This window comes from Ambystoma mexicanum, chromosome 2q (genome assembly GCF_040938575.1).
Source record: "Ambystoma mexicanum isolate Mex_15411 chromosome 2q, UKY_AmexF1_1, whole genome shotgun sequence".
NCBI classification, from domain to species: Eukaryota; Metazoa; Chordata; class Amphibia; order Caudata; family Ambystomatidae; genus Ambystoma; species Ambystoma mexicanum.
In genome coordinates, this window is record NC_090924.1 from 307,436,718 (window position 1) to 307,451,401 (window position 14,684).

General features: G+C 46.5%; 1 protein-coding gene across 1 annotated transcript in view; it reads right to left on the minus strand.

Annotated features, from left to right (window-relative positions):
* Nucleotides 1-14,684, minus strand: part of LOC138569360 (otoancorin-like) — a 209,496-nt gene that overhangs the window by 20,825 nt on the left and 173,987 nt on the right. Inside the window, exon 29 of the mRNA XM_069647277.1 lies at nt 8,358-8,488. Coding sequence (XP_069503378.1) covers nt 8,358-8,488 — 131 coding nt within the window. The remainder of the gene's footprint in view (nt 1-8,357; nt 8,489-14,684) is intronic.

Genomic DNA, 14,684 nt, shown 5'->3' on the forward strand with positions numbered 1-14,684 from the left:
TCGCCACCACCAACTACGACCCCATAATGGCAGGGATCACATCTGACCTGAGGAGATTGGGCAAGATGATCCTTTCGTGGTATGGGCAGATGACGGCGATAAAGATGAATGTCCTGCCAAGGCGTCTGTACCTCTTTACGGCACTCCCAACCAGAGTCCCCGTTCAGACCTTTAGAGAACTGCAAAACGCAGTACGAGATTTCATATGGAAAGGGAAGACCCCGAGGACCGGGAGGGTGATCCTGACCCTACCGAGGGAGGAGGGAGGGTTTGGGTTACCGGACTTTCATCTTTATTTCCACGCTGCGCAGCTGCGCGTACTCCTGGAACACATGAAAGAAGGGATGGGAACATACTGGTCATACTTAGAGGACATGGACACCCATCCCCTGAAGGTTCGGGACCTCTTGTGGGCCCCGCGCAAGTCAATTCTGAGAAACCTGAGAACCCATCCGACCCTGTGAGTCCTTTGGGAAGTCTGGAAAGAGGGCCCCCTGACTGCTTATCTTACTTCATGGCCGTCCCCGATGACCTCTCTCTGGGGCCACCCTCTCAACCTGGGCAATAGGGGGTTCCGGGACTCCCAGACCTGGTCAGACATGGGAATGGAATGAGCGGGGCAGATGTTCAGAGAGGGTGAGTTTCTAACATATGAGGAATTCAGGGACGCACTCGGACAGGGGTCTCTTTCCATCTGTCAATACCTCCACCTCAAGGGCATACTCTGCGACCAGTCATGGGGCCAAAACCTGAGGAGGCAGTTGACCCCCTTCGAGAAGCTCCTGGACACGGCGACCTCAAGGAAGGGGGCTGTATCCCGAATGTACAAAATTTTAAACACCATTAACCTTCCGGGGGAAAAGAAGGAGCTTTCGCTCATTCTGGAACGACCTGGCGGGGGAAGCTATTTCAGAGGACGTTTGGTCGAGGATATTCAAAATTGCCTTCCACGGGAACTTATTTACCTCGGACATGGAGCATAACTTTAAGATTTTGCAGGGGTGGCACAGGGACCCAGTGAAACTGTCAAAAATGTTCCCCGGAGTGACACCAAGATGCCCGAGGGGATGCGGCGAGTTGGGCACCAGGAGCCACATGTGGTGGCTATGCCCTAAGGTCCAGGTCTTCTGGGGAAAGGTGCGGTCCTGGATTGGAGAGGTATCAGACGACCCTCTCCCACTAAACCCTCTGACTATGCTGTTGGGCCTCCCCCTGGAGGATACGGAAATATACAGATATCCAAGGATGTTGGAAACAATGTTGAGGGCGGGTAGGGTGGCCCTGGCACAGAAGTGGAAGAGCCCGGAGACCCCATCCAAGGAGGACTGGCTGAAGAAAGTAAAGAATATGTTCTTGATGGACAAACTGCCAGCAATGGTGAATAACGATTCCGGTTCATTCCTAGCAAATTGGTATGGGGTCCAGCAGACCTGGGGGTGGGACGTTCACTAACACCAACTGATGCCCCTGATCGAGAGAGGCGGGGCAGGGCCAGAGACGTCCGGTTAACAAACCACGTGCCCACTGCCCGGGGGATGGCAACCTCAATTCAGCTGGCAAAAATGGTCACCAATCACATCATCTCCTATGTACAGGACACGAAGAGAACATTCAGAGTCTCCCAAGATCAAAGTTCTCGTTCGAATGCGGGTATGAGGGGGAGGGTTGGTGTTGGGATAGAGGATGGGGGGGAGGGGTAAGGGTTTTTTGGGTCAGTAGACTGTTTGCTTTTTTATATCCGCATTGACCCTGTTTGTAACCATAAGAAAATGCTAATAAAACCAAAGTTTAAAAAAAGAAAAAAAATTCAGCAGAGGCGGGCACCCCTGACCCCTCGCATCACAGCTAGGGAAGACGATAAAAGAAATATTCAATGAAGCATCAGAACCCGAACCAAAGAGCTCTATTTTGTGGTAGGCAACTATCACACAAGTGAGTGATCGCGAGCAAAAGGCGAGCCATTCTAATGAGGATGATGGTCGCCTAGCACACACTAGGGCCCAGTGAAAGGGCTATGGCACTATTAGAGCTCGTGGGGTGGGAAAGGGAAGCGCCACCTGGTGGTTCCCATGATACAAATGGTCCCTGTCTCCTTGCCCAGTTCCCAGTATGTACGCCTCATGATGGCAATGGGAAGCTTGGAATCCAGGCTTTCACAGGCGGTACAAGCTTGCATTCCGCACTCTCTAATGGGCTGGAGAGCTAGAAACAAGGAGAAGACCAAAAGTCAAGTATAGAATGCAGGATTCCACTGATGCGTTAGAGCCCACAACAGAGGGCTCTATTATGTGGTAGGTGGCTATTGCCCAAGTTAGTGGTTCTGAAGAAGAGGGTCTCACATGAGGGTAGAAATTCCCCAAGCCTAGAAAAGGCCCTGTTTTAGGAGCGCTAACACTATTAGAGGTTGGTCAGGGGAAAAAGGGAAGCTTACCCAGAGACAGAGTCTTTGCCCTATGTGTAAACACATCCTAAAGGGCAGCGGTGTTGCTAGGTCTGGAAAAGATCCAGGGCTACGCTAGCGTCTGGACTGTCGGGACACGGGGCTAGCTAGCTTGTTCGGTTGTTGCCCCTGAGCTACAGAGAAAGGACCCGGGGCTATAGCCCGCTCATCTCCCACTTTGCAACGCCTCTGCAAAGGGAATCTCATAATGCAGATTGTACAGGCAGTTAGAGCCTCCGTACCAAGCTCGCGGAATGGCGAGATAAAGTTAGATTCGCAAAGGAGGTGCATGGGACGCAGGCTTCTGTTGGTGGTCCGAGTATGAATTCTGCACTTTCTGATGGTCTAAAGAGAAGAAAACACGCCTTCATCGAGACATAAGATACAGGGATGGTCGTCCTTCATGACTGATATCAACTCACACACAGGATGAACGTTCCCATCTGGCAGCGGATTTATGTAGGTTTCCATTTGCTTTTATGGCGAATGAGCTCACAATGGAAAACACTTTGTGAGAAGCGGATGCTGTGGGATAGATAGTGTTAACCAATTACAGTGGCTGCTTAGCTGTAATAATGGACACTGATGGGCTGACATCTGCAACTATTCTTAATGTAACAGAGAACATCTGACTCAGTGTTGCATGAAGCAATTAAGTCCACTCCGGGTGTGCCACACACTATATAAGGAATCGAAGAAATAGTAATTGGTGATTTTAATGAACCCAAAAGAGGATGTGGCTTATGGCAGATACAATAGAGGGAATACCCTTTGTTCAGGATCATGCAGGTGCATGCCCAGAACGCCTGCACAAATGGATGTCCAGTCTGACAAGCTCAAGCGGATGCTCTGTGTTATGGATCAATTTAGATAGATGCCAACTTCAATTGGGATACAAAGGACTCCTGGTAATCAGAAAATGTGCAGTTAGTGGTCTAGTCCTACAGAGAGGTACAAACAAATAACCCATCTAGTGTACCTAATCTTAAGGATGTTTTATAGTGAACACTGAGGGCCTAATTCATTGAATAGTGCACAGAGATACCTCAGAATCCCATGGAGAACAACTCTGTGCGAGCCTGTGCGCAGAATATTATCTACACGCTCTGCGTATTCATGGAATTGTGTGCACAAAGTAACTGTATACGCAAGTCGTGGCCAGAATTCCCAAGACACACCCCCACGCAAAGCAAAAACAGCTAGAAACAGCCACCTTTGCGTGCTTCCCAGACACGAATACATGCACCCTGAAATCACTGTGTGGGTTCCCCACAAGCAGGCATGCATCTCGGGGACCCTGCACAGGGTCCACCATAACTGTTACTGGCACCAAAACAACATGAATACGATTTATCGTTACTCCGGTAAATCTCAGAAAATCTGTGTGCGAACCCCCGTAAACCATTCCTGCACTCTGCTACACTGTGCATGCGCACCCCTCAGTTAGATCGGAACCCCGACTGCATGCACACACTCCTAAATCTGACACCTAATCTTACCTCTGTGCAGTGAATCCGATGCACAAGTGTCTGTACGCCTGCCTTCGGGTGGCGGATAGAATGAGGGCTTTGCGTGTCCAATTCCCTGCATAGAGGTTGCGTGGTCGGATCCATGAATATGTATCGTTCTGTGCAATAGTGGGCGGGCCGTCCCTCGTAATGCCCTCATTTTCCTCATTTTCCGGGTTCTGCCCCTTCCCTGGCATCTGTTCCATCCACGCCCACATTCTGCATAGTGTCATGCTCAAGGCACTCGGCCGCTCGTAGAGACATGCCGAGCCTGCGCAAAGTCCCCGCAAAGTACAGAAAAGTACAACGCAGTCGATTCCATGAGTCGACATATAGGATTCTGCACACAGTTTGGCACTCAAATTACTGATTTACCATGCAAATAATTCCATGAATCGGGCCCTCAGTCTTTGATATGTGTGCATTTTTTGTATTTCATTGTGAGATGTGCACTATTTTCTAAATGGCTGTGTCCTTGCTTCAGATCCTTCCCCAGCATGAGGGACACCCCAGTGGCCCCAGGTCTTTCTCTACTGAACGCAGATGGTCCAATTATCATAAACAGAACTCATGGCTCCCTTCGTGATTAGGGATGTAGACACAGGATTAGTCTGTTGGCCTCTCTTGTGGAGATAGTGTGTTTTGTCAGCACACCAGATCCTTCCTCATCTAGTCAGTGGTTCGCCAGTTGTTTCTAACAATAAACCCCATGATTTCACACCATTGATTGTGTTGGTTATGGCTAATGGGAGTTGTGGTCCAAAACGACTGGTGAGCCACAAGTCGCTCACCCCTGGCCTACGGAATTAGCTCAGTTGTGCAGGCTTTGTGGTTTTTGCACAAACACGTTAATTCTGGGCTCATGTGTTCTATAGAAATGCCTCATTTGCCACTGTAAACACACTCACTATTGTTTAGTTTTATAGCAAAGTGCATGCATTGCTCATGAAGTACATTGTATGCAAAGACCACAGCACGGTAAACTGCTATTTCCCCCTAGTCATGCTCCCCCAAAAGTATTCTTTCTCATCATGAGTTGGTTACATTAGAGCATACGAAAAATTGTGTACGACATGTCTCTGCAGAAGACACCTTAACCACCACTGTAGTGCCACATCAAGTAGAACCTTCCAGCTATATGGCAATGTGGCTACCAAGATAATGAATAGTCAAAGAAAGGCCAGCAAATTATTTAATGCTTTGCACACGCACAGCTAGAAGAGTAGAAGAAACACAAAGCAAAACACATACTATTGCTTGAAGCAGAACGATTCTTGTGTGATAAACGCCCCAAAGGGGCTTAAGTCATTACTACTAATATGGCTAGCACGGCACGCCAAGCATCAGTGAGCATGTGGGAACCATTGGGCAACTGGGCGGAGTAAAGAGCAATCTGCATCCAAGCGTGCAGGTGCAAGGGCCGACCACCAAGGTCCATGAAGTGGACAGGTCCTCCTCTAAAAGCAAACACACACACTATTGCTTGCAGCACAAAGATTCTTGGGTGATAAACGCCCCAAAGGGGCTTAGGACATTGCTACTAATTTGGCTAGTCCGGCACACCAAGCATCAGTGAGCATATGGGAACCATTGTTCAACTAGGTGGGTTAAAAAGCAATCTGCATCCAAGCGTGCAGGAGCAAGGGCCGACCACCAAGGTCCATGAAGTGAACAGGTCCTTCTCTAAAAGCAAAACACATACTATTGCTTGCAGCACAAAGATTCTTCGGTGATAAAGGCCCAAAAGGGGCTTAGGTTATTGCGACTAATATGGCTAGCCCGCCACACCAAGCATCAGTTAGCATGTGGGAACAAATGTCCAACTGGGCAGTGTAAAGAGCGATCTGCATCCATGAGTGCAGGTGAAAGGGCTGACCACCAAGGTCCATGAAGTGGACAGGTCCTCCTCTAAAAGCAAAACACATACTATTGCTTGCAGCACAAAGATTCTTCGGTGATAAAGGCCCAAAAGGGGCTTAGGTTATTGCGACTGATACGGCTAGCCCGCCACACCAAGCATCAGTTAGCACGTGGGAACAAATGTCCAACTGGGCAGTGTAAAGAGCGATCTGCATCCATGAGTGCAGGTGAAAGGGCTGACCACCAAGGTCCATGAAGTGGACAGGTCCTCCTCTAAAAGCAAAACACATACTATTGCTTGCAGCACAAAGCTTTTTGGGTGATAAATGCCCCAAAAGGGCTTGCGTCATTGCTACTAATATGGCTAGCCTTGCACACCAAGCATCCGTGAGCATGTGGGAACTATTGTGCAACTGGGAGTGGTAAAGAGCAATCTGCATCCAAACCAGCAGGTGTAAGGGCTGACCGCCAAGGTCCATGAAGTGGACAGCTCCTCCTCTAAAAGCAACACACATACTATTGCTTTCAGCACAAAGATTCTTGGGTGATAATGGCCCAAAGGGGCTTAGGTTATTGCGACTAATATGGCTAGCCTGCCACACCAAGCATCAGTGAACATGTAGCAACCATTGTCCAACTGGGCGTGGAAAAGAGCAATCTGCATCCAAACGTGCAGGTTCAAGGGCCGACCACCAAGGTCCATGAAGTGGACAGGTCCTCCTCTAAAAGCAAAAAACATACTAAAAACATACTATTGCTTGCAGCACAAAGATTGTTGGGTGATAAAGGCCCCAAAGGGGCTTAGGTCATTGCTACTAATATGGCTAGCCCGGCACACCAAGCATCAGTTAGCACGTGGGAACCATTGTCCAACTGGGCGTGGTAAAGAGCAATCTGCATCCAAGCGTGCTGGTGCAAGGGTCGACCACCAAGGTCCATGAAGTGGTCCATGAAGTGGACAGGTCCTCCTCTAAAAGCAAAACACATACTATTGCTTGCAGCACAAAGATTCTTGGGTGATAAAGGCCCCAACGGGGCTTAGGTCATTGCTACTAATATGGCTAGCCTGGCACACCAAGCATCATTGAGTATGTGGGAACCATTGTCCAACTGGGCGTGGTAAAGAGCAATCTGCATCCAAGCGTGCAGGAGCAAGGGTCGACCACCAAGGTCCATGAAGTGGTCCATGAAGTGGACAGGTCCTCCTCTAAAAGCAAAACACATACTATTGCTTGCAGCACAAAGATTCTTGGGTGATAAAGACCCCAACGGGGCTTAGGTCATTGCTACTAATATGGGTAGCCCGACACACCAAGCATCAGTGAGCATGTGGGAACCATTGACCCAGCTTGCCACCTGAGGAGGTGACTTGGCTCCACACTGGATCACAGATGGAAGGGGTGATGTGGTAGCTGGTGAAACACCTGCGTAATTTAAAGCAGTGTCACTCATCCCAGTCCCACCAGCACACTTGGGTTGCAGAGCCATGGCATGAGAGTTTTGTGATCCACCAAGAGGCAATCCGAGGTTGGGGAAGTAGAGGAGTGCAGGGCATTTACCTGATAGAGAGACAGGCCTTAAGTGGGGGATTAACTAATCACCATTAGTGAAAACCCAAGGTCTGTCTCGCCCCTCATTAATCTAATTGTTTTGACATGGTGCTATTGGGCTCCAGTAACGAAGCAGCTAGCGCCCTGCATGTCCTGGAATCTGCACAGACAATTCGAATTTTATCTTTTTAGGGAAGCCACAGCACCTCCCAAGTGCCCCACACATATTCGTTGGTCAGTGCTTTAAAAACTCAATAAACAAGGAAAATGTGTTGTCACCTTCATTCTTTATTCCCCTGAGAGAATCAATTTTTAACGCGTGTGGCCACAACTGCAATAGAAATACAAAAGTATTTTTTCTATTTCTACACTGAGAAAGCACGTCCATGATGGAAATAGAAAGTAGGATTTTCTATTTTCACTGCAAGTGGCCTGCCTGCGACATAAATGAATTACAGCTTACTGAATGATGAGCCCATAGTCAGTGGTGTGTCCATACTGTTTTGACTGGGGTGGACCAAGTAGCGTGGAATGAAATATGAGCATGCACGAGCGCGCGCGCGCACACACACATGCACACACACGCGTACAAATGCACAGACACACATGTCTGAATAGCATTCATTTAGTATTAGTCTTCACTACCCATATCTAGTTTAATTACTAATATTAGTTTCTTACATTTCTGTGTTTAAAGTTTAATGATCATAGGTTAGGATAATGGGGTGGCACCTCGGGTGGCCACTCATATTCCAGGGGTAGCACGTGCCCCCCCAGGCCACTCCCTGGGCACGCCACTGTCCACAGCATGCACCTGGCTGAAGGTCTCAGTGAAATAGCACACAGAAGATGTTTTTGAAACACAATAGTTGGGCAAGCTAGAGACACATGCGTTCGCTTTGGCGACCAGCTTCTCAATCACTTCAAAGGGCTGCATCAGGCCATGCCATACTCATTTCCACATTTCATGTTCAATTTCCCCTGAAGTGCGGAACATACCTGATAGCAGAAGGATCAATGCTGTTGAGCTGAGCATCATTCAGGAGACACACGTATTGACCAATGGCATTCAGAGCCGATGCATTTATTGGGTGTCCGGAATTAGTGTATGCGACAATAATTTCTGAAACCTTAAAAACAATTTAAAAAAACACATTTTTTAATCCTTCAATAGTTCTTAATATTCTTCTTTGACAAAGAGTGGCACTAGAATGACTATCCATTCGAGTGAAGCTATGCATAGAAGTCAGGCATATCACTATTATTATATACAATATTATTATTTATTTATTTATTTTTATCACAAGCCATCTCATTGCACGCTGTCTTTCTTTCCACTTTCCGACCGGCGGGACTCAACTGCATTCTGAAGAGACCCTCTGCAGTCAGCAAAATACTCCATGGGGGACTTAACATAATCTGATACTCAGACAGAATCGCTTCTATCAGAGTCCAACTCTTAATATTTTCATAGTGGTTGGCAAAGGAAGCCAGGGCACGTCACTCATCTCACAGACGACATCAGGTACCATTGTGTGATTGGGCTCATACATGCACAGCCATCGTTGTATTTACCTGGTACGCTAGCTCAGCAAGTTTAAGCACGAGTCGCCTGCCTGTGGTCAGCTTGCAGCACGCAGGTTTGCATGCCCAAAGTGCCGGCAGAGCCACTCATCCTTCCATGGTGGATACATTGATCAGAATGAAATTGGGTCATAACAAATCCTACTATTGCAGCAAGTAGGAGTGCTCGGGCAAAATAATTCTACATACAAATATAGTATTATCATTCAAGTTTAATGGTAGGGCAACACATGAAATGGACATTTACCTAATTTGAGTCACTTCAGCTGGGGGATATGTAAAATGGGATCACTTTCCGTTGCGAAATAAATGCACTGTTTTCATAGCAAGAGGTTGTCTTTTTTACTGACGTTTTTTGTGGGTTTCTGACTGAACAGGTTTTATTTGGATTGCACCATCATATCCTGTGACTGGCTCTTTGTTCCTTACCGTGGTGCTACTCTAGGCTGGCAGGCTTCCCAGAAGCAGGTTGGATGCAGGGTGTTATCATGTAGTCACCCTGCAGGGTTCTCCACCCTCTAGAAGATATTCATATACATTGACATACATTCGGTAATGCCCACAGCTGACTCAGTCACTCTAGGGCACCCTGATCCACTGGGTCTGATGAGCAAAGAAGCCATGTCAATGACCAATTGCTATTTTTTCCAAATAATATGTTCTGGATAACAGCTTTGGATTGGATGCTCAATTTAGTAAACATTTGTATGCAGGCCTAACACTCTGTGATTTGGACTAGAAACTCTATGCAATACTCCCCCACATGAAATACAGATTGTGAGCACAAAAACGTAATGTTTAAGCATCGCTGCTCGATCAGAGGAACACGTTGCAGTAAATAACATATCTGCACAACGACCCAAATAACCGAGTCCCAATACTGGACTGAAGGATGGTTTACGTCCAGTGGCGTCGCTAGGGAGGGGACTTGGGGGGGGCAGGTCCCCCCCTGTGGAACCCTGTGTCCCTCCTTGTGCCCCCCCACCTAAGACGAGCAGTGACCATGTTCTCCACCTACTTTCTTCTGTGCCCCCCCTTCATTTGTCTTTGGCCCCCACTGTGCCGCTCCTAAATTTGATTCCTGGTGACGCCACTGTTTACGTCCTGAAGAATGCAAATGCACGAACATGTGTGGCTGAAACCAGTCCACTAGGGATACAGGGATATTCTCAAATTGATGTTTTGATGATACCCTGCTATTTGATTTTAGAATTGAAGAGTTTCGGTGATTGGGAATGTGGAAGAGGGCGGAATAAAGCAGAGAAGCTCCCTCTTTTTCATTGTATTTTAGCAGCTTCCTAGCAACACATTGGCTTTTTGGTCATACCAAAGACTATTTGTTACCATAGTTCAGTTTTTCCTTTTCCTTTCTCTAAAGTATTTCTTCTAATTTCCTCAGCAAAGCAGTTTAGTGCTTGAGGAGAGATGATTGACTTGTTTTTTTGCTTTCCCTTTTAGGTAGGCCGCACACCATCCTAACCTTGGGCCGGCTCACACCACACAGGGAGAGTTGAGCACTTCTGTAAAGTTAGTCCCATCCACATCAGGAGTGATATGCCAACACATTAGCTGAAGCGGTCCTGTGATGAATGCACTTTCTGGAATATCAGTGTTAGAATGAAGGATAGCTTGCACGGGATGACCCAAGAAGAAAGATAAACCATGAGAAGCGTCAATGAACAATGGTCATGACAATGTTTGCAAAGAGAAGTAATCTATTAATGATCAGACTAAGACACAATTTATTGCCGACCCTGGAGATTGTAGGTACAAGATGACATCCGAAGAACGCAATGTGTCACATTTAGAAGGCCAATAACTCTACAGGGTCCCTAAAAGAACTGTTGATTAAATGCCCCAAAACCTATGTAAATTGTTTTAAATATTTCAAGTTCTTTGTACACGACATGAATGTATATGGGCACCCGGAGAAGGATGCTCAGCCAATAAGGTGGCTGGAAAAGGTGGGCGAGAACACTGTGTACTGCCCACTTTTCCCAGCCACCCGAGGCCCTGCCTCGGATGGTGCCATCTCGATTGTGGGGAGGCGACAGGGACACTTTTCCTGTTGCCTCCCCACATCCCCATCCTCCCTGCCACCCCGAAGACATCCTGCTCCCTTTCCCCACCCACTGCCTGGCTATCCCATAGTTACAATGCCGGTAATTACTTTGAAGTAATTTACTCCGATGTAACTACTTCGAAAATACTTTGAAAACATATAATGGGTTGTGGGTAATGGAGTAAAAAGGGGGTGGGGGCTTGGGTAGGGGTAGTACTGTAGGGGATTGGAGGTTTGTCAGGACCACCAATCAAAAAAAAATAATAATCGAAGTAACATCTCAAAGTACTTAATTACTTTGAAGTTATTACTGGCATCAAAATGACAACCCTCCCTCCCCACTTACCAGCTGGTCTGGGGTGTTGTGCTCCGGTGCAGGCACTCCTCCCTCTTGCAGCCATCATGGAAATAGAAAAGAAACTGAGTCCTTTTTACTATGATGGTAGCCATATTTTTTCTATGGGCGATTGGACTTGTGCACATGTGAAGAGCCCATCCCCCGTAAAAGATACATAAAATGTAAACTATTCACACCCAAGGGTATGAATAGCATTCACCCCCGCTCAGGGGGGGTGGGCGTACTAGACCGGTAACGGGTCTGAGCCCTTGCTGAGGCCTTTATTTCAATCGAGCCAATCCAAGGTCTGGCTGGCGGGCCATTACCGGCCCTGTACACCCCAGTGATTGCTCCATGACCCATTGCAATTATGGGCAAGGATACAGACAGGGTATTGGCAGCGTTGAGATGCATGAATGACCCTTGAAAACATGACACATGATAGAGCAGCCACTTGATGACAATTGTTTGTGTACTTTGCATTCAGCACTTTCTCATAGATAATAGTCGAAGGCTTATGATGAAATGGTAAAATTGCATGTGGTAAAATGGACTCGAAATCTGATGATAACAGATTATGCATTTAGCACTTTGCACCTTCTTGTAGACAATAACCAAAAGTTGGGATGAAATGAGTGGAATATTTTACGATAGTCATGTTTTGTATTTTTTACTTGATTTTGTTTTTAGATATAATTGTAGGGCTGTGATAAAATGTGATGAGATGCTATGAATTTTATAGAAGGATGATTTCGTAATGCATTTGTAATCTTTTAAACTTTTCTTTATTCTTGTTTTCTTCTTCAATACAATTGTGTAAGTTTGAATTTATGAAACCAGAACACAAAAAAAAACATTAACAATCATTGTTAATGGTGAAGTTTACAACATAACCAATAGAAAAGCATCATGAACATGCATGCAGCGTGAGACATAACCCATGAACATTGATCATACAAGAAAAATTGAAAACATAAAGGTTAAACCACAAACAAGTGGTTTCCGCTTGTCGGTAATGAGTGTTCTTTTTTTACTCCTCTCTGCTAAGGGAATGAACACTGTACAGGTGCATGCGATGAGTACCTAAGAGCCTTCTTATGAGCATGGTAGTAATGTTAATAAAACATGTGGGGGCCTCATTACGAGTCCAGCGGTAACCAGGTGGTTTTACCGCCTCAGTTACCGCTGGACTCGTATTACCATTCCGCCTCCGTGACTCCCGGAATTACCAGGGCATTACAGCCCCGGTGTCCCGGGAGTCACGGAGGCGGAATGGTGTTAATCCCCATTCCCATTGAGTCCCATAGGACTCAATGGGAATGGGTAAGTGGAAACACCGGCACCATCCCGTGATGGTGCCGGTGTTCCCACGTCTGCCTCAGGCGGGAGGTGTTCAACCCGCCAGGTCAGACCTGGCAGGCAGATCACCTCTCGCCTGCAGGACTCGGGATCGGGCGGTCCAGAATTAACAGTGGCAGCGGGTTTACGCCCGACCTGTAATGAGGCCAGTGGTATTTTAATACCTCGTATTTTTAAAAAGGTTACCTGAATATTGAGTTTGGCCTGCATGGGATATTTACATCATGGGGTACATAGAAACATACTACATGCTGTAAATATGGGTTATTTACCCCATGTAGTGCTTTCTCTGTATCTCAAGCTGTAATTGTCACATGTGATCCCAGCTCATAGTTAGGTGTTAATTCAAAAATAGGAGGTATTTACAATGCCACATGTTTTTGAGGTTACCACTATACTCACAGTGGTGCCCTTAATGTTCCCAGACTCCTCGGGAACTCATCTGTATTCGGAGGAAGACTCTCTAAACACATATTTCACAATATGCCACACTCTTCCTCCTCCGAGACCCTCTCCCACCGCTTTAAGAGCATAGAGACTCCTCAAGGAAGACTTTATTGAAATCTCATGTCATATGTAATGGAAGTCTCCACAAGCATGCCACGATGCCCCCTCTCTCCGCAGAGCTTGTACGCAATACGTGTGCCACCGGTTGCCAGTCATTTGGTCGAAAAAAATTGGTCGACCAGACAAATGGTCGAACCAATTTGATTGAAAACCAAATGGTCGAATTTTTTTATTTTTTTATTTTAACCCGTTTTTTTTTTTTTTTTGGGGGGGTCCCCCCCAACCCCCTTTTTTTCTCTAAAAACCCCTTTTTTAACTAAACGAAAACCCAAAAAATAAATATATAAATAAAAAAAAAAATTCGACCATTTGGTTTTCGACCAAATTGCGTCGACCAAATTGCAGTCGACCAGTTTTTTTTCGACGAGTTGACTGGACACCGTGCCACCTTGTCTGGAGGTGCTAGATACGCTTCTTGACATGGACTCCTTTCTTTCCAGTGTTCTTTCCAGTGTTTGGAGAATCCCAGGCATATCTTTCTGTCTCTTCAGGGAAGGAGGCAACGTTACAGTTGAACTCCATGCCTAATAATGTGGTTTTCTGATACTTCATGCTTACAGTTTGGGGAGTTAATGACTTCCATGTTTTGTCAAGGAAGTTTGATCAAGAAGAAAAGTTGGGCTGTCCTGTCTTCTGTTCTTAAAGCCAAGGAAAAAACCATAAGACAAAGCAGAGCGTTGACGCAAAGGAGTCCTATTTGCATTACAGGTAAATGTGTACGTCATTATCATGTCTAAGAATACTCCTCAGAGCCCAAAAACCTTTGACTTTCCTACTCCTGGTTTTAGTTTTTTGGGGGGGATTTTGCTGTACCTAAAAATGTCCAAAAAGAGCTTACGTGAAACACAGAAGGGAGGTGATTCTAGGCCTTCAAAATAGATGGCAATTCGTAGGTGGTTAGATTATAATGCCCCTCTCTTTGAATGTTCCTTCATTTGTATTCCCTGTATATAAGATGTCCTTTTATTTTGATGGCACCACGTGCTTGTCCACAGGCTCTCATCGCAGCACCTCCCCTTTGCCATAGGTCGGAGAGGCCCCGTGCGTGCACCCGTCCTCCATGCAAGTCCATCCCAACTCCTCCGCTTCCATACACCTCTGCTCCTTGCTCTACATGGCCCTTCCTGTCGGAGACTGGCAATGTCTCTGCCTGTCCCCCTTTTCCAATATTTCCCATCTTGACCCATGGAGTTAGGATAGCTTGCTAGACGTATTACCCAACTGATTTATCGGCTTCGTCTTTTACCTGGATACAAGCATGTGGGCGATTACAAGCTCCACCTTTCCAAACATGCCCAGCCCAACAAAGGCACCTATGCCACATCTCCAACCATTCCTTCTTTCATGGCTCATGCAAATGGCTCATTGTGCCATGTATGGTATGTCCATGATATGTACAATTTGAGAAGGGATCCCA